The 27,989-nt window shown below is 43.9% G+C and overlaps 1 protein-coding gene across 3 annotated transcripts in view; it reads right to left on the bottom strand.

Moving 5' to 3' along the window:
* Window positions 1–27,989, bottom strand: part of SLC44A5 (solute carrier family 44 member 5) — a 297,524-nt gene that overhangs the window by 157,862 nt on the left and 111,673 nt on the right. For all 3 annotated transcript variants that reach the window (XM_073593722.1, XM_073593723.1, XM_073593720.1), the window contains exon 2: window positions 7,604–7,652. In XM_073593722.1, the coding sequence (XP_073449823.1) occupies window positions 7,604–7,652 (49 nt within the window). The remainder of the gene's footprint in view (window positions 1–7,603; window positions 7,653–27,989) is intronic.

Raw genomic sequence — 27,989 nt, 5'->3', positions numbered from 1 at the left:
GTGAGCGCTGTGACTGCCTGTCACAGTGCTCACATGATCAAAAGCTCCCAATCACAAGTATGCATCGGGAGCTTTCCATGACAGTTTAGTCACTGCGCTGGGAGCGTGCAGAGCGGGCTCTCTCAGCACAGGAAACTGTTTACCTATAGACACATATACGCGGCAGCTTGACATTAAGGGCCACCTGCCGAGAGGCCACATGTATGCATGTTTCAGGTGGGAAGTGACTAAGAAACAATTCAACTCTTAGTCACCCCCTGCAATAGGAATTTTAGCTTTGGTGAGATAGTCCCCAAGGATGAAATACTTCTAAAAGTATGCCTATCCTGCAGCTTTTCTTATTAGACACTGAAAGTGCATTGGGTGATTTTAATAAATCAGACCCTGCCATTCAGAATTAATATTCACAGGGCAAAACAAACAGCTCCTTGTTCAAGGCAAACAAAATAGAAATCTGCTACAAAGTTTGTTGCAATAGGCATGGATCACCCATAGGAGGTTGTTTTTTTCTTAATAAAAATGGAGTTACACTTTACGGCACGCTTCAGAAGTGAAGTTCAAAAATTGGTGGCGCACAGTTCAGGATAAAGCAGCTGTATAATTTGAAAGGCACTAAGGCCTGATCTACATCTACACATGCTGCTTTTGAGCGCTTCTGCACTGTTTTTTGCTCCATTTGCTAAATTTTTTACTCCGATTTTGCAGTGATTGGCGTTTTGTATTTTTTATGCTTTTTTTTTGAAAATTTATTGTTGGGCAGATTTAAAAACGTAAAGAGCAGACCGCGATAAAAACGCACTACAGTCTTTTCTGCAGCTTCTCCATTGAAGTCTATTGAACCAAAAAAGCAAAAAAAAACTGCGTAAAAAGTCCCTGACCCATTCCAGAAACACAAAGGAGCAAAAATGCATGGATGTGAATGTGTTGCATAGGAACCCATGTTAAAAAAAATGTCCCGCATTTCTGAAAAAAGCATGAAAAAAACGCATTGGTGTGAATGGAGCCCTAGAATGAATAAGGTATGGGTAAACCCTGGCCATTTTGACCATTTTAAACTTTTGTTCCTTTTTTTTTTTTTGGCTGAAGTTTTCCTTTAGGCGTTTAGCATTTCTGTAAATATGCAGCTCCAATTGGAGTGCATTACCTGGATCATTTATCCTCTGATGCAAACGGAATACCTCTCATTTGGCTGCATACGCAGCTCTAAAGGATATTGGCAGAGCAGGCAGATCTGTAAAAACAGAAGATGAGGCTGCTCTGTATTCATTAAGCCACTGAACACTATGAATCACATGGAAACGGCACAATCTCTGCGAACGCTTGGAAGGGAGAGAACTGAAACGATGTCATTGTAATTTCACTGAAAATGTGGGGGCATTCGTGTTACAGTGAGAAAATGTTTGACTGGCTGCATTTCTGGAATATTTCCGGCTCCTCTTCATTTGTGGCATCTGTCGGCCCTGCACAATCCTACAAGTTTGGCAATGGAAACGAACCAGACAGCTTGGAGGCTGTTTATAAGAACGCATGGGCCATTGAGAGAGGTCAGATTGAGACATGTTAGTCCCCGAGGCCCAAGCTGTTGCCAAACGCAAGATCTGTCCAGAGCGCTGAATTAACGGATAGAAAATGTTTATCTGTTAATTGGGTTCAACTCTCATCTCAGATGTCTCCAAAATTAGCTCAGAAAAAAAAAAGACTATTTTCTGTACGGTCTTTCTGAATATTCATGCCAATGGGCCATTGTTGTTGTCCTACCTGGAGGACTAAGGTGCAGCAATGGAGCTACAAATAAACCCACTGGAACGGTGGAGTAGCTACACTAGAATAGGCCCCAGCTTAAAGCTTGCCGTACACTAGTAGAACTTTCGTATGAAAATTTTAATTTTTTTGAACGTTTGTTACATTTTCTAATGCCGCGTTCCTTTTTTCAACCAAAGCACCCTTTAAAAATTATGGACAGTCTCGAGTTACCCTTTACAAATTATGGACAGTCTCCAGGCACCCTTTAAAAATGATGAACAGTCTTGAGGCATCCCATTTTAAAATGTAAAAACTATTCTAATAGTTTTACATAATGCAGCAACATCCACAAGTCCAAGTAGTATACCCAACGTTAGAAATGTTCCAAAGCAAATAAACTTTTGCAAACGGGTATTGACTAGTAGTCCAATGTTTCTCTTCTCACTGAGTTTTTCTCCATCACTCAACTAATGTGGCCACAATGCTAATGGAGAGGGCAGTGGCGGCTGGTAAAGTTTTAGGATGGGGGGGCACCAGACCCCTGCCTTACTTTTTGACTTCTCCCACTTCTCATAAGCCCCATCCCTTAAACAATCCAACCACTCTGTCCCCCGTATTCCACTTATTCAGGGTATACAGCTCAGCATCACAGGACAGAATATATAGCTCAGCCTCACAGATCAGGGTATACAGCTCAGGGTATACAGATCAGGGTTTACAGCTTAGCCTCACAGATGAGGGTATACAGATCAGGGTATATAAACCTCAACGTCACAGATCAGGGTATATGGATCAGGGTATACAGCTTACCCTCACAGACCAGGGTATACAGACCAGGGTATACAGATCAGGGTATATAGATCAGGGTATATAGTTAAGGGTATACAGTTTAGCCTCACAGATCAGGGTATACAGATCAGAGTATATGTATGTGACGTTGATGCGCTGGCAGAGAGAATCCCACACCTCGGAGCTACGGACGCCACCGGAAGCGGCCGGGGTCTGACCCCACTACAGCCCAGCTGGAACCAGATGAGACTCTGCGATGCTTAGGAGAACTAACTCATGCCTGTTTTTATTACTCAAATGTGAGTGCACATTTTACATTATTAAAGCCTTGTTTTACTAATCTACTACCCGTAGAGCGGCGCTGCCTTTTTTCTGTTTTTCTCATATCACAGAGTCCCTTCTACTCTGAGAAGCTGGCTGCCGCTCGCCATATATACCAAGACTGTTTTTAACTGTTTGTTACCCCCTGGATATACCTTATTGCCTCCTTCCCTGTCCCACACCACTGCCCCATACCTGTCCAACAGCAGCACCTGTCAGCTTGCTAGATCAGGGTATATAAACCTCAGCCTCACAGATCAGGGTATACAGATCAGGGTATATAGATCAGGGTATACAGCTTAGCCTCACAGATCAGGGAATACAGATCAGGGTATATAAGCCGCAGCCTCACAGATCAGGGTATACAGATCAGGGTGTATAAAGCTCAGCCTCACAGATCAGGGTATACAGATCAGGGTATACAGATCAGTCTCACAGATCAGGGTTTACAAATCAGGGTATATAAAGCTCAGCCTCACATATCAGGGTATACAGATCAGGGTGTACAGATCAGGGTATATAAAGCTCAGGGTATACAGCTTAGCCTCACAGATCAGGATATATAAAGCTCAGCCTCACATATCAGGGTATACAGATAGGGTATATAAAACTCAGGGTATACAGATCAGGGTACACAGCTTAGCCTCAAAGACCAGGGTATACAGATCAGGGTATATAAAGCTCAGCCTTACAGATCAGGGTATACAGATCAGTGTATATAAAGCTCAGCCTCACAGATCAGGGTATACAGATCTGGGTATATAAAGCTCAGCCTCACAGATCAGGGTATACAAATCAGCACAGGACCCCCGGCTCAGACAGAACACCCCCAACCCCCCACTCTTGGGACCTGTAACTCTGACAGCACACTTGCCCCCCGCCCCCCCATCTCTGGGCTTTGACAGTGGCACCCCCCCTTGAAGCTTGCGGCTCTAACAGCACCCCATCGCAGGGCTCGTGGCTCTGGCAGCAATCCCCCCCCCTCCCCCGCGCGAGTGGCTCGTGGCTTTTTGCTCTGACAGGCACTTACCGCCAGGCTCCTCTATAAGCGCACCAGAGAGGTATCCTTCCTCCAGTCCAGCGTGTGTCTCCTCCGCTCCTCTTCCTAAGCACCAGGCATCCAATAGGGTGGCCGGGCGCTTTTGCCAATCAGGAAACAGGTCTGACACCCTGCCTCCTGATTGGCGGGAGGAAGGCGAGTGTGAAAATAGCGAAAATTAATTCGCTATCGTCACACAATTGGGTGGGATCAGGGCGTGCTCTCTGTGCCCTGACCCCATCCTATTTTGAATCCTATTAGAGCCTTTGGCTCTAATCAGGTGCCTAAAAAAAAAACCCTCCCACCCCCGCCATAGGAGTCCATGGGTCCGGCATCCTGAAAGGGGCTGTGCACATGGATGGGGGGCGGTGTCCGTGCGCCCACAATGCAGGGGCCGCCACTGGGAGGGGGGCAGGGGAGGGTCAAACAAGGATGCTATGCAGGTGACGGACATTTATCATATGAACTGATGATGCCTTTGGCCATTAGAACGCCAGCAGCTAGAAGCTTGTAATGGTGCACAATGAAACCCTGTGACTTAGTGTAACTAAACGCCAACCTTCATCCACAAGCCGGCTTGTATACAATTTTTGGGCAATTTTTAGGCATTTTGCTAAGGCACCCCTGAAGAAACCTCAAGGCACTTTGGTTGAAAAAAGCTTTTCTAATGGTTAGCAAAGTCAAGTAAGCATTTGTTTTCAACTAAGGGGACGAACCAATTTGAAGGAGCAGAGTTGTAGACAAAGCCAGTCCTGATGTGGGAGAAAGGCACCCAGAGAAGTATAGTAGAACAATTATTATTTGGTTCAATGAAAGTAACACATTTTTGTACACTTGGTGTACAGTTCCAAACACTATGGTAGTGACAACTCAGTAACTCAGTCAATACAGGTGCAATAGTAATAGTTCTTAATGGTGTTGGAGGCACATTGGAGTATCCCAGAGCTAAGATTGTCGCTCTATTAGGCTTACGTTACCAGAGCAGCATCTGAGTGGAGGGGTGGCCGTAGACATAACTTTGTATACACCGTTTCCAAAACGTCCTGGCCATTGCAATGAATGGGCAGCTCTTCAGTGGGTGCTTTTAAAACGGGTGCTTTTAACCTTTTTTTCGGCCGCCAGTAGGGGTTAAAAGTGCCACGCTAGCGGCTGAAAAGCACCGCTAAAACTATGGCAAAGCACCGCTAAAACTATGGCTGACGCAGCCCCAGTGTGAAAGGGGTCTTACTGTCTACATGCACTCACCCCTTCATGAGCTGCACATCATTGATCAGCACTGACCTCCCAATATGTTGGTGTTGGGATGACTGCCCCTAATCTCCACTAGGGGAAAGGTCCTACCCATCTCTGAGCACCGTTTCTTGATTCCACCCCCACCCACCTCCCAGTACCACCCCTTTTAGAGATTACAAAGCCAGGTATCATTTTGTATGGAATTTGTTCATGATAACAAGAAAAACAGTAATGCCCTGTAAACACGGGTGGACTTTACGGCAACAAAGGTCCAACAGTCTTTCCAACTGACTTTCGACAGACTTTTGACGGACTTTCGAACGAACGGACATGCCTACACACGATCACACCAAAGTCCGCAAAGTCACTCCAAAGTCCGCTGGATGACGTACGACCGGACTAAAATAAGGAAGTTGATAGCCAGTAGCCAATAGTTGCCCTAGCGTCGGTTTTCGTCCGTCGGACTAGCATACAGACGAGCGGAGTTTTCGATAGGAACTGGGTCCGGCGGAGTTCCGACGTAAAGATTTGAAACATGTTCCAAATCTAAAGTTCGTCAGATTTTCGACACAAACAGTCCACTGAAGGTCCGATGAAGCCCACACACGGTCAGATTGTCCGCCGGATCAGTCCGGTCGAAAAGTCCGCTCGTGTGTACAGGGCATAAGAGCCCTATCACACTGCCAGCGCGGGGGCGGTAAAGCACCACTAGTTTTAGCAGCATCCGTCGTTTTTTCAGCGCTTTTTGGGCGCTAGAGGGCCGTTTTTAACCCCCGCTAGTGCCCGAATAAAGGGTTAAAAGTTCCCACAAAGTGCCGCTGCGGAGGTGCTTTGCAAGCGCTTTGGCCGCGCTGTCCATTGATTTCAATGGGCAGGGGCGCTTTAGGAGCGGTGTATACACCGCTCCTAAAGCGCCTCAAAGAAGCTGCTTGCAGGACTTTTTTTGACGTCCTGCCGGCGCAGCGCCCCAGTGTGAAAGCACTCGGGATCTCACACTGGGATTGCAGTTGAGGCTTTTTTCAGGCGCTTTACAGGTGCTATTTTCAGCGCTAAAGCGCCTGAAAAACGCCTCCAGTGTGAAAGGAGTCTTAAATAGATCCCCTGCAGCCAGCAACAATAGACCCTCCCCAGCATCAATAGATTTCCCCCAGCAAAAATGGACCCCTGCAGAAAAAATTTCACCCCAGCAACAACAGACCTTGAGCAGCAACAACAGATCTCCCAGCAGCCAGTATTAAAGACCCCTCCCTCAACAGTAGATCCCTTCCAGCAACAATTGACCCCCAGCAAACCAGACCCCTTACACACTGGGGCCGCAGGCACATATGCTGTTTAAGCAGCGCTTTTCGCCCGCTTTTAACCCCAAAGAAGGGGGTTAAAAACTCCCGTGTTGCGGCGCTTCCGAAGTGCTTTTCAGACGCTTCAGAAGCACTGCCCATAAATTCCAATGGGCAGGGCGTTTTGGGAGGGCTATATACAGCGCTCCCAAACCACCCCAAAGATGCTGCTTGCAGGACTTTTCCGAACGTCCCGCAAGCGCACCGCCCCAGTGTGAAAAGTAGCACTTGAATGAATAGGAGGTGGTTTTCAGGTGCTTAGTAGAGGCTATTTTCAGCGCTAAAGTGCCTGAAAACCGCCCCAGTGTGAAAGGGATATTACAGTACTTTAAGAAACTTGCTGGGCTTTCAAAAAAGAAAGCCCAGCCCCACTCATATGTTTGCTTAAAGCCTATATATTTCAAGGTTAGACACTTTCCCTAATGCCGCGTACACATGAGCGGAATGTCCGATAGAAAAAGTCCGATGGAAGCTTTTCATCGTCTATTCCGATTGTGTGTATGCCTCATCGGACTTCTTTTTTTGAAAATTCTGATGGACCTAGAAATGGAACATGTTCTAAATATTTCCGGCGGAACCAATTCCTATCAGGAAAACCGATCGTCTGTATGCTGGTCCGACGGACCGAAAACGACGCATGCTCTGAAGCAAGTACGAGACGGAAGCTATTGGCTACTGGCTATTGAACTTCCTTTTTCTAGTCCCGTCGTACGTGTTGTACGTCACCGTGTTCTGGATGGTCGGGCTTTGGTCGGACTTTGGGTTGACCGTGTGTAGGCAAGACCGCTTGAATGGAATTCCGTCGGAGAAACCTTCTGAGTTTATTCTGATGGCAAACCTGGTCGTGTGTATGCGGCATTAGGGTGAAGGGGTGGGCTCTTTCTCTGCTGCATATGTAAGCTGATACCTCCTTTCAGATCTATTACAACGCAGGTGTTTTCTCGGCACCGGAGAGCTGCTGCTTATTTGGGAGTGCACCGCCTATTGATCTGAAAAGCTAAATATGAACTTTTCATATGTAATATTTCATGTTGACCTGATTAAAAAGTAATATTTTTTATTTCTGATCATAATAGTACATTATGAAAAGCACACTATGTCCCCTTTAAGCACACTACTCATTTAAGTAAACAAAGGTTACCTGTTTCCGATGGGTCCTTTAAACTTTGGATCAAACTTCCTTGGTTCACCTACAATAAAGAAACAAAAATAAAGTTAACTTAATAAACAAAAGAACTAATATTCCAACTCATAATTAAGGCTAGTCATATACTATCACATGGGTATCTATACTTTCTAAGCAAAGGGCCAGTTTACTGTCCCTCAGACTTTAGGGGGGGGGGGGGGGGACACTGTGGCCAGTGGGAGTAGAAAATGCCCCAGTATCAATGGGTGTAAACCATAGGTGTCCGCAGAACTTTTTTCAGGGGGGGCATCATTTTAAGGCCACCCATGTCCCCCCCCTTTTCGATAATGTCATGAAGGGGAGGGGCTTAGTCATCATATAAAGCACAGGCATGGAAAGGTTTGAGAAACCTGATGCAAAAGCTTGTTAGAAGGATCAAGCTGCCATTGTCGGATTAGCTATTTCTAATCTGTTTTTAACCCCTAACGTGCCCCGCCCCTAAGTCCGCCCCTAAACACGCCCTTTATCTTATGAAAATACACTGTTAAATGTTTTATGCAGAATTAAGTTCCACAAATAAATATTAACAACAACTTTAATAATATTAACATAAAGCATATCAGTGCCCATCAGTGCAGCCTATTAGTGTAAATCAGTGCAGCCTCATCAGTGCCCATCAGTGCAGCTGATCAGTGCCCATCAGCGCAGCTTATCAGTTCCGCCTCATCAGTGGCCATCAGTGCAGCATATCAGTGGCCATCAGTGAAGCCTATCATTGCCCATCAGTGCAGGCTATTAGTGTCCATCATTGCCCATCAGTGAAGCCTATCATTGCCCATCAGTGCAGCCTATTAGTGCCCATCATTGCCCATCAGTGAAGCCTATCATTGCCCATCAGTACAGCGTATTATTACCCATCAGTGCAGCCTCATCAGCGCAGCTTATTAGTTCCGCCTCATCAGTGGCCATCAGTGCAGCATCTCAGTGGCCATCAGTGCAGCCTGTCATTGCCCATCAGTGCAGTGCATCATTGCCCATCAGTGCAGCATATCATTGCCCATCAATTCAGCCTATCACTGCAGTGTATCATTGCCCATCAGTGCAACATATCATTGGCCATCAGTGCAGGGTATCATTGCCCATCAGTGCAGCATCACCATTGCCCATCAGTGCAGCATATCAGTGCAGTATACCATTGCTCATCAATGCAGCCCATCATTGCCCAAAAGTGCAGCATACCATTGCCCATCAGTGCAGTGTATCATTGGCCATCAGTGCAGCGTATCATTAGCCATCAGTGCAGCATATTATTAGCCTCCAATGCAGCCCATCATTACAGCGTATTATTACCCATCAGTGCAGCATACCATTGCCCATCAGTGCAGCATATCTTTGCCCATCAATTCAGCCCATCACTGCAGTGTATCATTGGCCATCAGTGCAACATATCATTGGCCATCAGTGCAGGGTATCATTGCCCATCAGTACAGCATATCATTGCCCATCAATGCAGCCCATCATTACAGCGTATTATTGCCCATCAGTGCACCATCACCATTACCCATCAGTGCAGCGTATCAGTGCAGTATACCATTGCTCATCAATGCAGCCCATCATTGCCCAAAAGTGCAGCATACCATTGCCCATCAGTGCCCATCAGTGCAGTGTATCATTGGCCATCAGTGCAGCATATCATTGGCCATCAGTGCAGCATATCATTGGCCTTCAATGCAGCCCATCATTACAGTGTATTATTGCCCATCGGTGCAGGCAGCATACCATTGCCCATCAGTGCAGTGTATCTTTGCCCATACATGCAGCATATCATTGGCCATCAGTGCAGCATATCATTATCCATCAATGCAGCCCATACGTGCAGCCTCATCAGTGAAATGCATTAGGGAGGAATCAGGAGGGTTTGCCAGACGGATGACACAGAGCGGGGATCTCCCGCTGAAACGCGGCTTGTATATAAATAGCCGCCGCTGTCAAATGAAGTCCCACCCCCTAGATCGACTACTCTAATAGACAGCACACTGGTCCAATGCCAGTCCAGGAGGTGGGACTTTGTTTGACAGCGGCCGGCGTCTCAGCGGGAGATCCCCGCTCTGTGTCATCTGGCTGCCTGATCCTTCTGACAGTTTCCTGGCTGATCGCTCCTGGTAGAAGCAGTGCGGCCTTTTGTACAGAACATCAGAGCAGCCCAGGGGCAAAGAGCCCCCTCTCCCGGCCAATCTGATGGCCGCACTGCTTCTCCCAGAAGCGATCAGCCAGGAAACTGTCAGCTCAGTCCGCCCCTGCTCCACACTCGCCCTCCGCTAATTTCCACTCGCCAAATGCGAGCAGGCAAGTGGAAATTTTGAGGGCTGCGTATGTGGGCACCTTGCTCAAGAGGGGGGGGGGGGGGCACTTGCCCCCCCATACGGACGCCCATGGTGTAAACCATGCCTCAAGATGGTGGTCAGTGGGAGTAGAAAATGCCCCAGTATCAATGGGAGTAAACAATGCCTCAGGTTGGTGGGCAGTGGGAGTAAAAAAAAAAAATTTCATAGCACCTGTGGTCAGTAGCAGTAGAAATATTGCCCTGTTATTAGTGGTAGGGATAATCCCCCATAATTGGTGTCAGTGGAAGGAATAATGCAACACTGCTATGTCAGTGGGAGGAAAGGTGTTCCATTGTTTTATATCAGTGGGAGGAAAGGTGTTCCATTGTTTTATATCAGTGGGAGGAATAGCATTCCATTGTTTTATATCAGTGGGAGGAATATTGCCTCCATTCATGAAGCATTGTGGGAAGATAGCATAGCCATCTAGTGATTCATTATGGTCTACATAGTTGAAAGAGTGGTGGGTTGCGTATACTGCCTACATGCTTTGTGTTGGGAAACACGTCCCTCTTTCCCATCTCATAAAGTTGGAAGGTATGTGGCACACTCATTACTGAAGTCACACCTGTGACCTTGTAGCAGAACACGGGGGAGGTTTGGGTGGTGGTAGCCTCACCCTTATCATAGGAACATTAATCTCAAGGTATGTTTGCACTGTTGAGGTTGAAATGGTGCATTCGTTATCACAATGGTCGGCAGTGAAATAAAAATTTTACTAGTAATCTCAGTCTACAAACATACATCTTCCTGTAACACAGCCACGCTATATTGTCAAAAGTATTGGGACACCTGCCTTTACTCGCACATGAACTTTAATGGTATCTCAGTCTTCGTTTGTAGGGTTCAATATTGAGTTGGCCCACCCTTTGCAGCTATAACAGCCTCAACTCTTCTAGGAAGACTGTCCACAAGGTTTAGGAGTGTGTCTATGGGAATGTTTGACCATTTTTCCAGAAGCGCATTTGTGAGGTCAGGCACTGATGTTGGACAAAAAGGCCTGGCTTGCAGTCTCCACTCTAATTCACCCCAAAGGTGTTTTATCGGGTTGAGGTCAGGACTCTGTGCAGGCCAGTCAAGTTCCTCAACCCTAAACTCGCTCATCCATGTCTTTATGGACCTTGCTTTGTGCAGTGGTCCAAATCATTTGGTGGAGGGGGGATTATGGTGTGTGGTTGTTTTTCAGGGGTTGGCCCCTTAGTTCCAGTAAAGGGAACTCTTAACGTGTCAGCATACCAAGACATTTTGGACAATTTCATGCTCCCAAGCAAGGTCCATAAGGGCATGGATGACCAAGTTTTGGGGTGGAGGAACTTGACTGTCCTGCACAGAGTCCTGACCTCAACCCGATAGCAAACCTTTGGGAGGAATTAGAGTGGAGACTGCGAGCCAGGCCTTCTCGTCCAACATCAGTGCCTGACCTCACAAATGTGCTTCTAGAAGAATGGTCAAACATTTCCATAGACACACTCCTAAATCTTGTGGACAGCCTTCCCAGAAGAGTTGAAGCTGTTATAGCTGCAAAGGGTGGGCCAACTCAATAATGAACTCTTCGAACTAAGACTGGGATGCCATTAAAGTTCATGGGTGCGTAAAGGCAGGTGTCCCAATACTTTTGACAATATAGTGTATGTCTGCCGTTGAAATGTGTTATTCTCACACACCACCATGGACACCTAAACATCTCTATTTCAATTTCAATATCACATCCCAAAAAAAAAACCTACAAAGCAAAGTGACCCCGGGATTTGCAGAGAAAGGCTCTTCTTTTAGATATTTGTCACTGGATGATCTGAGTTTTTCAGAAATGACAAATATATATATATATATATATATACTTAGTGGGGCATGATGCATAATTCCCAACTTTTTGAGATGGGAATGGGGGACACCTAGCAGCAAAAGTATGCAAGCATAGGACACACCCCTTGCCACGCCCCCTTAAAGGAGAATTGTACAAAAAAACAAGAAAAACAAGATTGGTTAAACCCACAAGTGCTTTTTTTACCACTACTATTCCTTTATATTGGCTTTTGGAATTTACATATGCAGAAATTTAGAAATCAGATGAAAGGTTTAGCACTGGAAAACACTTTTTGATACATAAAAAGTGCATTTTATATACATCTATATAGATCAGACCAAAATGAGGGACAAATGAGGAGGAAAGAGGGACAGAGGGACATTGCTCCAAATCAGGGACAGTTGGGAGCTATGCATGATGTAATAATAATGATGTTTTACCTTGCTAATACTCTCATTTCACTGCAAGTCCACCAGACAGGGTCAGTCTGATTAAATGCAATAGTGTCTCGGCAGTTTGTAATGACATGAAACACCCACAGTGCCCGAAGCTAAGCACCGTATGATCTAGGGTAGGTCACATGAGGAAGCTCAGGAGCAGAAGTTATTTTATTCTTGTCAACAAGCAGTACTTGTAAAAAAATGATTATTGTGATTTTTCAACTGTCGATACATATGGGGTAAGAAATTGAAAGCGTTACCTAAATCCAAAACCAAACGATAATATATTGCAGCTTACCGGTCCATAAATATGGTGACTGCATTACTTTTCTTTTTGCTTGGCCTTTTTTTTCTGTTATTTTTACCAGGAGAAAAACACCCTGGGTGGCTATGCTCACTCCTCTACTGTGTTTATGGAATAAGCCATAATTACCAGTGGCTGGACTACAAACATATCTGCCATTGTTCATAGGAAGATGGGATGGGGGGGATTAGTAGTTTACAGAAGGAAGACAACATTGTTTTTGCTTCCAGTTCAGCTCAAATGACAAAGACACTGCATTCCTGGCAAGATAACTAGGCATTTTCTGCACTTGTTGAATATATTTTTGAAAACAAATGCAGCCACCACATCTAAGAACGGGTAAGTTGCAATTCCTAACATGTTTGTTCTTGGGTTTAGCGATCCTTTAGACCCCTTTCACACTGAGGCGGTTTTCAGACATTTTAGCATTAGAAATAGCCTCTAAATAGCGCCTGAAAACCGCCTCCCATTCATTTCGGTGTGTCTTTTTACACTGGGGCGGTGCGCTTGCGGGACATTAGGAAAATTCCTACAAGCAACATCTTCGGGGCGGTTTGGGAGCGTTGTATTTAGCGCTCCCAAAATGCCCTGCCCATTGAAATGAATAAACAGCGCTTCCAAAGCGATTCGGAAGCACCGCAACACGGGCGGTTTTAACCCCTTCTTTGGGGTTAAAAGCGCCCTGCTAGTGGCCGAAAAGCGTTGCTTAAACAGTGCTAAAGCGCTGCTAAAACGAGCGGTGCTTTAACGCTAACGCAGGCCCCAGTGTGAAAGGGGTCTTAAAGAGGAAGTAAACCCTGATGGGTTTGCTCGCTGCAAAGCCTGCAAATGAAAAGCATAATGGGCTAGTATGCATCGCATACTAGCCCATTATGTGCCACTTACCTGCAAAAGAATCCAGCGATGTCCCCTGTGTAGGCAGCGTCCATCTTCTGTCCCCTCTTCCTTCCGGGCTGCGGACTCCGGCACTGTGATTCGCCAGAGCCGCGTGTGACGTCACTCCCGCGCATGCGCACAGGAGCCGCGATTAACGGCACAGGCTGGTGAAGGAACGGCACTTAGTTTCATTTCTTCCTCGCGCATGCGCCGTTTGGAATTTTCGGCGGACTACAAATGAAATATCTCCTAAACGGCGCACGTTTAGGAGATATTTCCACTACCTATAGGTAAGCCTTATTCTAGGCTTACCTATAGGTAGAAGTCCAAAAAGAGGGTTTACAAACAACTTTAAAGCAGCATTTCTCAACCTGTTTACCCAAGTGGAACCTTTAAAATAATTTTCAGGTCTCAGTGGATGCCTGATAGGATTATTCTATCAAGGGTCATTGGAAAAATGCCCCTTTCAATGGTGGTGATAAGTGGGAAGAATACTTCCCTTTCATGGGTGGCAAGCATTGCACCCTTGCAGTCATGCCGCTGGTTCTGCCAAGTGGTGTTCGATCTGGACCTCTGCAGGAACCATCAGATGGAAGGTAAATTAGCCGCAGGTCAAGGAACCCCTAGCCACTTCTGGTAGAACCCTGGCTGAGGATGGCTGCTTTTAAAAAGTTTACTTCCACTTTTGCCACCAATTTGAGATTACCCCTACGTTATATTTTTATATTACATGTTCGCATCCACATTGCATAACTTGTTCCCATTCACCAAGCTCCCGCAGCCTCCTGGGATACTCACGTCACGCATCCCAGGAGGCTTCAGGTCAGCCAACGAAAATGAGCATGTGCCTTCGCGTGATACTGGCTTTCTTTTCCTGGTTCTTGCCGCCAGCCCCCTGAAGAGGTGCTGCATCACATGCACGTCATCAGGGTGTCGGTTGCAAGAACTAGGAAAAAGACAGCTGGCTCCTGATGATGTCAGAGTGAGCAAGATGGTGGCATGGGACTGGGGGGAGAACAGCAGTGCAGGAGGTCGCTACAGGACCGATGCATTTGCTGGGCATGTGGGTATGCTTGTTCAGCATAACCCAGCAAACCTGATATAAAAAAACAAAAAAACAAAACACAAACAGGGCAGTAAAGTTCCTCTTTAAAAATTCTACTCTCTAGTTTCCCCTTTCTATGTATTGGTAAAGCAAAGCCAAGATGGAGATACCAGCACCTGGGAACCGATTGAAAAATTAGCTCGGGTGAGGACACCGCTGGATGCCTGGATGGGTAAGCACCCTAATAGTAAAAGTCAGCAGCTACAGTGTTTGTAGCAGCTGACTTTTTATTTTGTGTGGGGGGACGACCCGCTTCAGCCCCGGAAGATTTTACCCCCCTTACTGACCAGAGCACTTTTTGCGTTTAGGCACTGCGTCGTTTTAACTGACAATTGCGCAGTCGTGCGACGTTGCACCCAAACAAAATTGACGTTCTTTTTTCCCCACAAATAGAGCTTTCTTTTGGTGGTATTTGATCACCTCATTTTGAAAAAAAACACAATATTTTTTACTTTTTGTTATAAATATCCCCCAAAAATATATAAAAAAACAATTTTTTTCCTCAGTTTACGCTGATATGTATTCTTCTACATATTTTTGGTAAAAAAAATTAAAAAAATCGCAATAAGCGTATATTGATTAGTTTGCGCAAAAGTTATAGCGTCTACAAAATAGGAGATAGATTTGGAAGCTATTCTGAACAGAAGCTGCACCAAAGAAGCAACTAGAAAAGGAAAGAAATATTTTTTAGAAAATTATTTTAGGTATGCCGTGTGAATAGAAACACATACCAAAAACACATACCAAACAGTGCGTCAGTTTCTCAAATCTAGATTGCAAAAGTTAAGATAAATTTATTATTAGTACATTTACCGACATGACCAATGTCTTTTGAGAGTATTTAAAAAAAAAAAAAACATTTGATTTTAATATGACTTTACAAATTGAAAACCACATACACTGTTAGAAGTTCGTTTGTTTAAGAAACATCTTCCATCGCTGCAGTCAAAAACTAACATTGATTCAATCCCACTAACGATTAGAAAATTAAACAAATATTCTTAAAATGACATTTTTCAAACAAAATTTCACTAATCTATGACCAGTTTAAAGGCAAGTTTTTGCTCTTTGTGAATTCGAAAATGCTTAACTCATTAACTTGGAGACTTTGTACCCTATTGTAATAGAAAAACCTTATCTGCTCCACTCCAGCCCAGATCTCAGCAGCTGATGTCCAGGCTATTCATGGAATCCAGTATTGAAAGGAATTGTAAAGGCAGAAGGTTTTTTTTATCTTAATGCATTCTATGCATTAGGATAAAAAACCTTCTGTGTGTAGCAGCCTCTCCAGCACCCCTAAATTACTTACCTGAGCCCCATCTCTCTCCGGCGATGTCCACGAAAGTCTAAGCCGTCCGGGACACTCCTCCTGATTGGCTGAGACACAGCAGCGGCACCATTGGCTCCCGCAGCTGTCAATCAAAGTCAGTAAGCCAATCAGGGAGAAAAGGGGTGGGGCCAGGTCGGGGCTCCGTGTCTGAATGGATACACAGAGCGGTGACTCGGCTCGGGTGCCCCCATAGAAAGCTACTGGCTGAGGGGGCACTCGATAGGAGGGAGGGTTCAGGAGCAGCAAAGAGGGACCCGAGAAGAGAAGGATCACGGCTGCTCTGTGCAAAACCAACTGCACAGAGGAAGTAAGTATAACATGTTTGTTATTTTTTTTTAAACAAGACTTTACAATCACTTGAAATCAGAAAACTTCCCAGTCAGCATGCTTTAGGGAGGGGTGAAAATGATAGGCCTTTCACTATATTACTGTAACATTCTTTAAAGCCCAACTTCAGCCACAAGAAGACAACTACCCTTATAGTGGATACTTTATATCAGAAGCCCTCTTCATATCAAAGGTCCCCTATCACGTCAGGGGACCCCCCCATTGCGTCAGCGCCCCCCATCACATCAATGTCCCCCTATACATTAGAAGCCACCCCATAAATGAAAGCCCCTCATGACATCAGAGAGTCCCCACCACCACAAAGTCCTCTCATCACATCAGAGTCCTCTCATCCCAAAAACAGTCCCACCATCACAGAGTCTCCTGATCACACAGTCTCCCCTAACACGAAACCCCTAATCACAGGATCCCCTCACAAAAAAGCCACCCATAACAGAGCCCCCTAATCACACACTTCACCCCCCTTTTCAATCAAAGAGCCCCTCAATTACACCAATGGGCCAGAGGTAGACTTGTGCACAACAGAAAATTTTGTTTAGTTTCGGTTTGTTGTCATTCGTACATAATTTCGTTCTGTTATATTCGTTATGTTAGGTTAATAAGTTTTCGAATAATTCGTTATTATTCGTAGAGTGTCGATATTCGTTATACTGCATCTCGAATCATGTTGAATTCATTTGTTATATGCGCTATAATTTCGTTTGTATTCGTTGAAATTCGATATTTATGTATGTATATATATATATATTCGTAATAATGATTCGTAGTTTGGAAAGTCGTTTGTTTATTGAATCTATTAACACACACAATGACAATATCTCTTCTCCTCTGCTCAAATACAATACAACACCCTTCTCACTCAGTTCTCAGGAATGCACTTTGCCAGTAATCCAACCTCCAGCACAAAATTAATCAGCTGATTGGACTGTAAGATTTACTTTGAGTTGACCTTTTGTTTCATTAGATCTTTAACGAACTACTGAATCATGTCGAATTCATTCGTCATATTCGCTATAATATCTTTTGTATTAGTTGAAATTCGTTATTTTTTTATTCGGACATTCGGATGCATCCGAATGTCCGAAAGATGCAAAATTCGGCCGAATTTTCGATTAGTTACGAAACGAATTGCACAAGCCTAGTAGAGAAGGTCTTGAGGAGGCAGACGTCCATCCTCCTGCTAAATGGTAGCCATCCGCACCATGGCAAATCCTGACACTCACCCAAGTCAAATTGTGTCGGATGTTCACAGCACCCTATGGGGACTCAAACGGCACCCTAGGGTGCTACAGCATCCTGGTCCAGAAACAATGAATTAAACTACTCATTGTAGTTTTCTCATGTGCATCACATTTAAGGTGGTCCCTGCAGAAAAATGCAAGCTCTGCTTATTAGGTCCAGACAACCTCACCTTTTTAAAATGACTACCTAATAAAACTTGAAAAATATGCCTATTGGCAGGTGCAGTTAGTTTGCCCGCCACTGCATCAACCAGCTCATCTCTCTCCTTGAGGAAAATGATCAATCAGATCTCATTGACTGTGTCGTCATCGAAAGGCTGTTGGCCGATAACGACACAGGATCCAATGAGAAGGTAATTAAACCTAAATCTAAAGAAAAACCTAAACCTAAAGAAAAAATCAGATCAGTTCCCTGTACCCAGCTCTAATCCAAATGTAGCAACATTTTTTAAAGCTTGTATCCCGAGATTTGAATAAGATATCACTAAAAGTCAACCCCAAAGAGAACATGACCTCGTTGGAAAAACAGGCTCTTAAAGATCTATCAAAAAATTATTCATTGGTGGTTAAACCATCTGATAAAGGTGGGAATACCGTTATCATGGATAATGATCAGTAAACTGCTATGTGCAGTTAAATTCTCAAAAATGAGAATGGGTACCGTTCCATTCCTGTTCACATGATCGAAAAGTTCAATGCCAAATTCTATGATCTAGTAGATACTGCAGGTAAAAAGGGTATCATAACAGCTACAACCTGGAAATACATACACAATGAGCATCTGAGAATTACAACGTTCTACTCGCTCCCCAAGATCCACAAGGGCAGAAATGATCCACCTGGCCGCTCGATTATTTTGGGTAATGGCTCTATTTCTGAAAGACTGAGTCGATTAATCGACGAACATCTCAAGCCTTTTGTAATTAGCCTTCTATCCTATGTCAAGGATACGATCCATTTTCTTAAAATTCTAGATGGCCTTTTCATTTCAGAACACTTGACGTTAGTGACGATTGACGTCGAGGCGCTCTATAGTTCCATTCCGCACACGCTGGGTTTTGCTGCGATCCATCACATTCTATCCCAAATAGATGATGAATGGCCATATAGTGATTTTTTTGTTCAATCTTTGGATTTTATTCTCCACCACAATATTTTCTCTTTTGATGGCTCCCACTACCTCCAGGTACAGGGTGTTGCGATGGGGACATGCTGTGCCCCATCGTATGCCAATCTGTACCTGGGGGAGTGGGAGCAGTGGTCTTTGATGGTAGATGAGCAGTTGCTGATGTATACCGACCACATTACGATGTGGGTAAGATACATCGATGACGTGTTTTTAATCTGGGGCAGCTCAATAGAGATGCTATCCGCCTTTCTAGCCAGGCTTAATAAGAACCAATTTAATTTAAACTTTACAATGACCTATCATTCTGATGAGGTGACTTTTCTGGATGTCACGGTCCTCCGTGGAGAGGGTGGTGCCATCCAGACTTGTTTATTCAGGAAACCAACAGTGGGAAATTCCATACTCCACGCGTCTAGTTTCCATCCACGTCCACTCATAACTTCCATACCCTTTAGTCAGTACTTGCGTACTAGAAGAAACTGCTCCGATGAGAAAATTTTTCAAATCGAAGCAAAAAAGCTACAGACTCGACTATTGGAGAGAGGATATTCAAAAACATGCCTTAAGAAGGCCTACAAAAAATCCTTGGAAAAAAACAGATATGAACTTCTATATTCCCATAAACAAAAAAGCGACTAGAATAATAATATCCTATTCTAACCAACATAACAAGATTCGCAATATACTGCAAAAGTATTGGCACCTTCTGTCCATGGATGCCAACCTGGGCAGATTTGTGCCAACAAAACCACTTATCACCTTTAGACGTGCCACATCAATTAGAGACTGCATTGTCCAAAGCGAGTTTAGAGGTTAGAATCGGGGTGATCCCTTCAAAACCAAAGGTACATACACTTGTGGGAGCTGCACCTTTTGCCAGTATTTACAGTTGGGACCCGCATGTGTATTGCCAAATGGAAGGCCCTTTAAAGCAGTGCATTTTGGCAACTGCAAGACTAAGGGGGTGGTATATCTGTTACTTTGCTATTTTTATGTAGACAAAACTAAGGTCAAACTACGTTCTAGGATGTCCAAACATATCTGGAGCATGAAAAAATGTGTTCCAGATCTCTCCCTTGGGGAGACATGTTCTATCCCTGCACAATGCCACCTTTCCGAAGATCACATTTTTGGTCTTGGATAGAGTGTATCCCAGTGCAAGAGGGGGGGACTGGAATAAAATCATTTTACAAAAAGAACTCAAATGGATTTTTATGCTCCAGGCTACAACCTTTCCAGGCCTAAATGAGGCAGCTAACTATAGGCCCTTTCTTGAGGAGTTTGCATCTGGAGGCATAGAAAAGTAGTTAGATCTATATATATATATCTTTCCGTGTCTCTTTGGATTTTGAAGGCACAATTTTTATGGGATAGTATAGCCATTCCGTTTCTTTGCTCTATCTTTTTCATCTATATATATATGGTCTATCATCTACATTTATATTTTGTTACTACATTGCTATGGGAATATATTGTTGTGATTGAGGTACATATATCCATATTCGTCTGCCTTTGATTGTACATCTATGTATGTGTTGTTGCATTCATGTGCCATTTGAGCTTTGGGCAACTAAATCAGTCCCCTTCATCCTATCACTCTTTTTTTTCTTGCCCCCTTATTTTTGTTTATTTTTATATTTATTTTCATTATTTTATTTTTATTTATTTTAGAGTCATTTGGACTGAGTGTTAAATCACGTCGGTCCAATCTCCATGTCTGCTCGGCATTCCCCACGCGATCTCCCATGTATATTGTGGGCATTCATCAACCCCACGGTGTTAGGGTTGATGATTTCTTTTCCCTTCATCCATGTCCCACCTCCCACAGTCATGTGATTGCCAGCATGGTTGGCAATTTCTGTGCAGGCGCCGCTTGCTGTGCAGGAGTCTATATGCTACATCGTCTAGTCTCCTTTCCGTGTCTAGTGGCTCCCCGGGCAAACCGCGCATGCGTGTCGATGGGAGCGCGACGCATGACGTCACTCCTCCTGCACTGCCATCTCAGAGGACCATGGTGTCAGCAGAGATTATTATCACCCACACCTGCTAGCAAGGGGAGGTTTGACTCAATTTAGCTCCTATATATAGTGAGCTTTAGTAAGGGTGCATTAGTGTTGTAGCTCTTGATAAGGCAACATATCAGCGGTGCACACTGGCTCAGGTAAATGCTATTTTTGACATTTTATTTTTTCAACACTGTAGCAGTTTAAAATATGTGTAGCTACATTGATATCAGTCATATTTAATTTACTTCTCTGTTATTCATAGACTGCGTATCCTTTGAATGTGTGCATCTGTGGGATGTTTCTGAGGCTCCGTTTGGACCCTTTTCAAGCCATTGAACAGAAATTGTAATATGGACTCTTGATATATATATATTCATCAGCTTTTACTGCATGATACTAGGGATGAATAATATATCCTCCTGACCCAGTGTGTCTTTTCATCCTATGTTGCCTTTGTCTGCACATACACAGCACCCCTCTGAGGTATATCTTTTTGTATCTTTATATATACATATCTGTCTAGTTGTAACCCTTTAAAAAATAAAATAAAATTTGAGTATTTAAATATATATGGTTTTTTATTGATCCCTTGGCCAACCTCTTATGGGAGATCATTTGGCAATAAATGGGGGATTAAAACACTAATGCTGTGTGCACATGAGCGGACTTTTGGACAGCAAAGGTCCCACGGAGCGAATCCGCCGGACCATTCGATCGTGTGTGGGCTTCATTGGACCTTTGCTGTCGAAAAATCAGACGGACTTTAGATTTAGAACATGTTTCAAATCTTTCCGACGAACTCGAGTCCAGTCGAAAAATCCATTAGTCTGTATACTAGTCCAACAGAAAAAAAACGACGCAAGGGCAGCTATTGGCTACTGGCTATGAACTTCCTTATTCTAGTCCCTTCGTACGTCATCACGTTCAAACCAACGGACTTTCGAATGGACTTTAGTCCGTTCGTGTGTGTGCAAGTCCGGTCGTTCGAAAGTCCGTAGTAACTCCGTTGAAAGTCCGTCGGAAAGACCATCGGACCTTTGATGCTGAAAAGTCCGCTCGTGTGTAAGCAGCATTAGTGTAGCTGCACACTGTGATAGCTTTTTCCTTGTTCTACATTCCCAGCTTCCTGCTAATGTGTCCTGGGTTGTTATCAGGTGTTATCTCTGCGCCCACTTCCCCCATCAACCAGGAATTCTTTTCTTTAACCCCTGCTGCATCTATCTGTGCCTCCATGGCTTATTTGGCCATTCCTCCGTGGCTCTGGTGGCTTATTGGACACGTAAGTATATGAGCAACACATGTACATTTTTCTTGATTCATCTGTTGCCATTGGATGGATATAAATATTGATTTAGTTATGTTGTTGAAAAAATGTATTTTTGGAATTTGGATTTAGAATAAATTGCATATCGGTTCATCTCTGAAGAAGGAGTGTATGATACTCCGCAAAGCGTAGGATGCATCGAATACATATGATCTTTTGTTACATGTTGAAATCTTGAGTGCATATGCTTTCTGTAATATTTCAGAAATATTATGCACTGGAATGTTATTGGCACAGATATTTTTAATACATGTTTGTATGAATATTACGTTATTAATTTTGATATACTGTTTAAATAAAATTACTTTATATTTTTTTATTACTTTGTATGTCTCACTATCTATGCTTTTAAAGTCCCACCCCTAAGGGCAAATTTTGTACCACGCCCGCCACTTGATGGCTCTGTTGCCTTTATGGAACGGCAAGGGGCATGTTATAGGCAGGTGTTAGTTCCCCTTTTAGAGGAATTCCTCCCAGTAGTGATGTAATAGGTGTAGTTAGTGGCTATATAATTACCAGCCATGGGTGGGACCCAATGTAGTTGGGGTATTGGAACAGCACACCCCAGAGCTGCAAAGATTTAATCCTGTACTGAGCTGATCGAAAGAGCCCTGTGCAGGGCTGAATTCCCAGGAGAAATGGTACACATCATTTGAGGACAAGCTGCAGTTGCCTTGTCTACCCTTGATCTTCTATAGGCCCTATAGTGTGGTGCATATGGCCTGAGAGGCCTGGACAGCATCTTCCTAATGTGAGTTCCAGGGAAACCTGGAAATAAATGTCATCAGGGTGCATGCCCAGCTGGGCAAAGCTATAGAAGGGACCCTTAGCTGTGGATCCTGTGATTTGGTGATGGAAGCCTAGGGCTGTAGACTTAGTATACATGGAGAAGTGGTCCCAATTCTGTGGTGCTGACCAATAAAATTTCTAGCAATTTTTTATGTGTTTTGCAAATTTTCATGCAACAGATTTCCCAGCTGTAGCTTAACTAGGCTGATTGGCATGGCAAAACATAAAAAGGTGTGATTTGTCTAAAAGCTACTTTCCTGGTGCCATCATGGTAGCATATGCATGGATTGTGTGTATGCTGCCATGGATAGGCACTAGGAAAGTAAAATTACAGAGTGGTAAGTATTCGATTTTAGCACAGTGGCTCTCAGCCTCAGTCCTCGAGTACCCCCGACAGGACATGTTTTGGGAATTTATCTTAGCTAAAATAGCTGTCCAAAATACCAAGCCATTGACTGTGATTTAAAGCACCTGGGCAAGATGAAGGAAAACCTGCAATCATGGCCCGTTGGGGGTACTTGAGGACAGGGTTGAGAAGCACTGCTTTAGAGCACTGAGCTAAAATTGAGCTCCAGACAATCCTATTCTAATTGTGGACATTTGAGGGAAACCAAGTGGAGTGTTAGAACCCCTGCTTGTCTTTTTTAGGTTGGGCTATGTGTCCCATTTCTTAAAATTGGCTTCACTTCCTGTCACATAGCCAAAGGGGAAGTGAGGGTAAAACCCTACCAATGTCTTTCCTTGGGGACACAAAGGTCAATCTAACTAGTGTCCCCATTAGGCAAATTGCACTCTAGCACTTTGTTGCGTACACCCCACATTATTAGGTATGTTGGGGTTTAGTAAAGGCAAATCCACTCTGCAATCAAGTGTAGTCGCTGAAAATCTGAGGGGAAGCACTGGTGATTTTATCATCCAATCATGTAGAAGCAAAGATGCTGATTTTTTCTTTTTCTTTTTTCCTTGCATGTCCCCCTCGGATCTCCAGCAACTGCACTTCCAAGTGCACTTGTAGTGCAAAGTGGATTTGCCTTTAGGAAATAAACCCCAAAGTCCAAGATACCTAATAATTTGGGGTGTACACAGCAAAATGCTAGAGTGCAATTTACCTAATGGGGAAGCTATTTAGATTGACCTGTGTGTCCCCAAGGAAAGACATTGGTAGGATTTTACCCTCACTTCCTGTTTGACTATATGACAAGAAGTGAATAAATTTGAAGGAGAAAGTGGCAAAATTTGGGAGATGTCGTCACCCTATCAGGGATGCAGACATCCCCAAAAACTGACAAGACTTCTAATCCCTCTGCACTCTATCCCCAAGCAAAAATAACCTGTACCTTATGTATTGAACTGTACTGTAATTGTGTTGTCCCCCTTATACATTGTAAAGCGCTGCGTAAACTATTGGCGCTATATAAATCTCGAATAATAATAATAATAATAATAATAATTTAGTTTAACTTTGCAAAGACACGTTCCTAAGTTCAACTGTGATGCATGTCAATGGCCCATTTAGACCTTGTTTAATAGAAAACAACAGTTGCCTTACTGGGAACATTTGTTAGTCCAGTCCTGGAAATCTGCATCTGCTTTACTAATAATTTCCCTAAAAATTGGGTTCTTGCAGCTAGATGCGCCAAATGAATATAGATGCGTGACTGTCATGTATGTGAGATGCGCAACTGCTGTGTGTTGCGGAGATATGTACCCTTGGCGCATATCTTGTTCCAGGAAGCGGCAGACAGCACACACGAATGACATCACGCCCCTACAGGAAGTTGCTTGTACTGCTGCTAATTTCTTCCCACCACCATGCCCCCCGCTCACTATTCCCCGAGGAAGAGATGATCCTTATTTGCAAATTAAGAAAATTATTAATTTTTTTAACATGGGGTGGTGTTTGTGTGGGTCCCTAACACACATTCATACATATTAGGGCCAATTTTCGACAGGATCCCATTTACCCACCAGCATGTTTTTAGAGTGTGGGAGGAAACCGGAGTACCTGGAGGAAACCCACGCAGGCACAGGGAGAACATGCAAACTCCAGGCAGATGGTGTCGCAGGCAGGATTCAAACCAGCGACCCTTTTTGCTGCTAGGTGAAAGTGCTAACCACTACACCACTGTGCTGCACAAATATATATCTATAGATGTAGGTTCTTGTGTCCATCAGCAGAGAGAAGTTGGGTAGATGCCACACTCCCAATTCTGGAGGCATAATAATGGTCTAGCACAGGGTTCTTCAAACTACGGCCCTCCAGTTGTTCAGGAACTACAATTCCCATCATGCCTAGTCATGTCTGTGAATGTCAAAGTTTTACAATGCCTCGTGGGATGTGTAGTTCCGCAACAGCTGGAGAGCCGTAGTTTGAAGATTCCTGATCACTCTGGCATGCCATGAAAAAAGGTGTTTTCATGTGCCTTGTATAATGCCCAAGAAATATCGTTAGGTAAATACAAGTGGGTCATGGCACATCTACAATCCGTATTTGGCACTTAAGATGGTCATGCACTATGCAACCTGATCGGCCAATCTCTGTCCAACTCAATATTTCGGCAGACACGCTTGAACAATTAATTCAAATTATAGCAAATCAAACAGGCTCTTGCACTAAATCTATTTCTTTAAGATCTAACTGATTGCAGTGTTTGGTCAACTTTAAAGATCAAGATCTGAAAATATGAATTTATTGGGTTTAGAAACTCTTCTCTGTTCTTTGTAATGTAATGAAAGATTTAGGTAAAAATAGAAAAAAAAAACACATTTCAAAGATATATTAGAAGTAATAGGAATGATATTAGCATCAAAAGGGTTAATTAACTGAGAACACCTACTAATTGCCTAACAAGACGCATCCAATGAGATGAAATTACCCAAATGTATTGGGAGTGCGCTATTATCAATGAGAAAACCGCAGTTACCCTAGCGCCAGTTGCAGTTTGCAAATTTATTATGGTTTTACGCTTCAAAGTGCGCCAGTTCGCACGTTCGGTTAATGACTTTTCCGGCGCACCAATCAAGGTATGAACCGGCGCAGTGCATTCGTCTTAGTAAATCACCCCCCAAGGTTTTTTTCCTCTCACTGCTCCTCACCGCTCAGCTACTCATCTTACCCAATGAACAACCTGCATTGTACCAGCACTTAAGAGATATGAGACTACCACTCTTTTTAATGCCCATTGTGATTACACTTGACTATAACGGATTCACAATAAACCCATATGGACTACTTCATACACTGGGGGGAGTTGGTGGCAGCTGATTGTAAAATTGATCATTGCTACTTCTGTTTACATTTGTTCAGAGCTCGCGTTGTAGCCCTATTTTTCCTGAAGAAGCCGGCTTTTTGTACCCGTGAAACGCACCTGCGTTGAATTGAAGTTACCACTAGCTAATCATCATCTAGCTGCAGTAGGGCGATGATATAATGTATAAAATTATCACAGGAATTTTTTCCTATATTTGTGCTATGTATTAACATGTTCTTCTATGTCAATTATATGTTTTTAACATTTGTCCTTTTGCGGGGAGATTTGCAGCACTTCCCCATTCAATTGAGTAGATCGCGCACGACGGGCTTGACACCTGCTGATCGCAATATGTTGGATAGTTGTTGCCTGTGAACAGCCCAGTTCGCTGCCATTGCATTTTAAAGGAGAAGTACAGCTCATTTGGCTGTACTTCTCCTGTGGATCACAGGAATGCAGTTAGTTCTGCACTCCTGTAACCCATTTTCAGCAGACAGCGGGCGCCACAGAGCGGGCCCAGGCTCGGGAAAGTTAGCGACTGTATGGATGGGATCCGCCCACACGACTGGACCAGCACCTGGTTTAGCCTCTCAGCGAGCCACTAAGAGTCCTGAGCCGCCCCCTCCACAGCCCAGCGCTCCAGTGAGTGTGAGGGGGGGGGCAGAGTGAAGAGCCGATTACTGACAGTAACCGCCGATCTGCTCAGGGAGCCCTGAGAACCGAGCGATCAGCAGTGTTTGATCGCTCGGTTCTCAGTCTTAGAGCCATCGGGGGACAGATGCTGCAACCACCTAGGTAAGTATGATTCAAAAAAAAAAAACTTAGCCTTAATCATACCAAATATTCCTTGTACTGAGACAGAAAGTTCCGTGCCCAATACTAGCCCCTGTGGTTTGAACATTGTGGTATTTTAGAGTTGAATTTGCTTTGCAGAATGGTAAAATGTTCAAACTCGTAAGAATTTGTCATCCATCTTTCTCCCTAAAAATCGGTTTATTTTTTGCACATTTAATTTGAAGCCAAACTGAAGCTTCAGATCCAGCGGTCCAACCTGCCCCCTGCACAATGCTCCAATCAACAGCGCTCTTCAGTTGGCATGAGTTGCACCGGCGCCATCACGGTTGGGCACTGGTATGGCTTTTTAACATGGGGCTAGCACAGGGATGTGTGTACCCTTTTTACAGCAAATAGGACGGTTACAAATAAAAAAGGAGCTTGCAATTATTACAATTTATGCTGCCTGGCTGCACTACAGTAACAACATGATAGCATCAGCCGGGCTTTAAATTCAACAACGCTTTTCTGAAAAAACTTTGTATAGCAAGGCGGAGCAGTACATTTTGTAAATTGTATTCATTATCTTCTTTTTCCCTAGAGCGCTCTTTAGGCCTAATTCTCAAAGCAATAACAATCGGTATTTGCCATAATGGCCCCTATTTTTAGCAATTAGGGCCAATGAAACCTTAAAATATCCATCAAATGGCTGAAACTCAGGATAGTTCTGGTAAATAACACATAATCTCCTGGCTTAGTGAACTGAGCCTTTCATGTTTTGCAGTTGCAACAGAATACGGCAATAGGTAAAGCATGCTGAAATCACGTTCGTCCGTCCGAAACTGATATTTCAAAGGAGGATGGAAAGTTTAAAGATTTACTCTACTTTTGTGGGGGTAAAAATCATTTTTTTATTTTTTTATATATAGTTGTACACAATTGCAACACAAGCCATATTGTGGTTGAAGGTTATTAAAAATGACCTTTCCTTTTCTGGCACAATAACTTTTATTGTTGCGCGCATAAATGACGTGAGAACTGATCACCCCACCACGCAGGGGGTACAAAACAAAGAACATGGCATAAGGACACAAGTAACATTATGTGAAACTAACAATACAAAATGTTGACTGGACGACCTGATGGTAGGAGCCGTAGATCCGCATGATGGTAGGAGACGTACGTCTGAGGGCCTGGGGGCAACGTTGTATCCTGGCCTAGGCCGACAATAGACATGTGTGATTAGTTTCGTACGAATCGAAAATTCGTATGAATTTCCGTAAATTCACGAGGATC

Source organism: Aquarana catesbeiana, linkage group LG07 (assembly GCF_042186555.1).
Source record: "Aquarana catesbeiana isolate 2022-GZ linkage group LG07, ASM4218655v1, whole genome shotgun sequence".
Lineage (NCBI taxonomy): Eukaryota > Metazoa > Chordata > Amphibia > Anura > Ranidae > Aquarana > Aquarana catesbeiana.
Note: the sequence above shows the minus strand (reverse complement) of the source record. Positions and strands in the feature narration are given on the sequence as shown.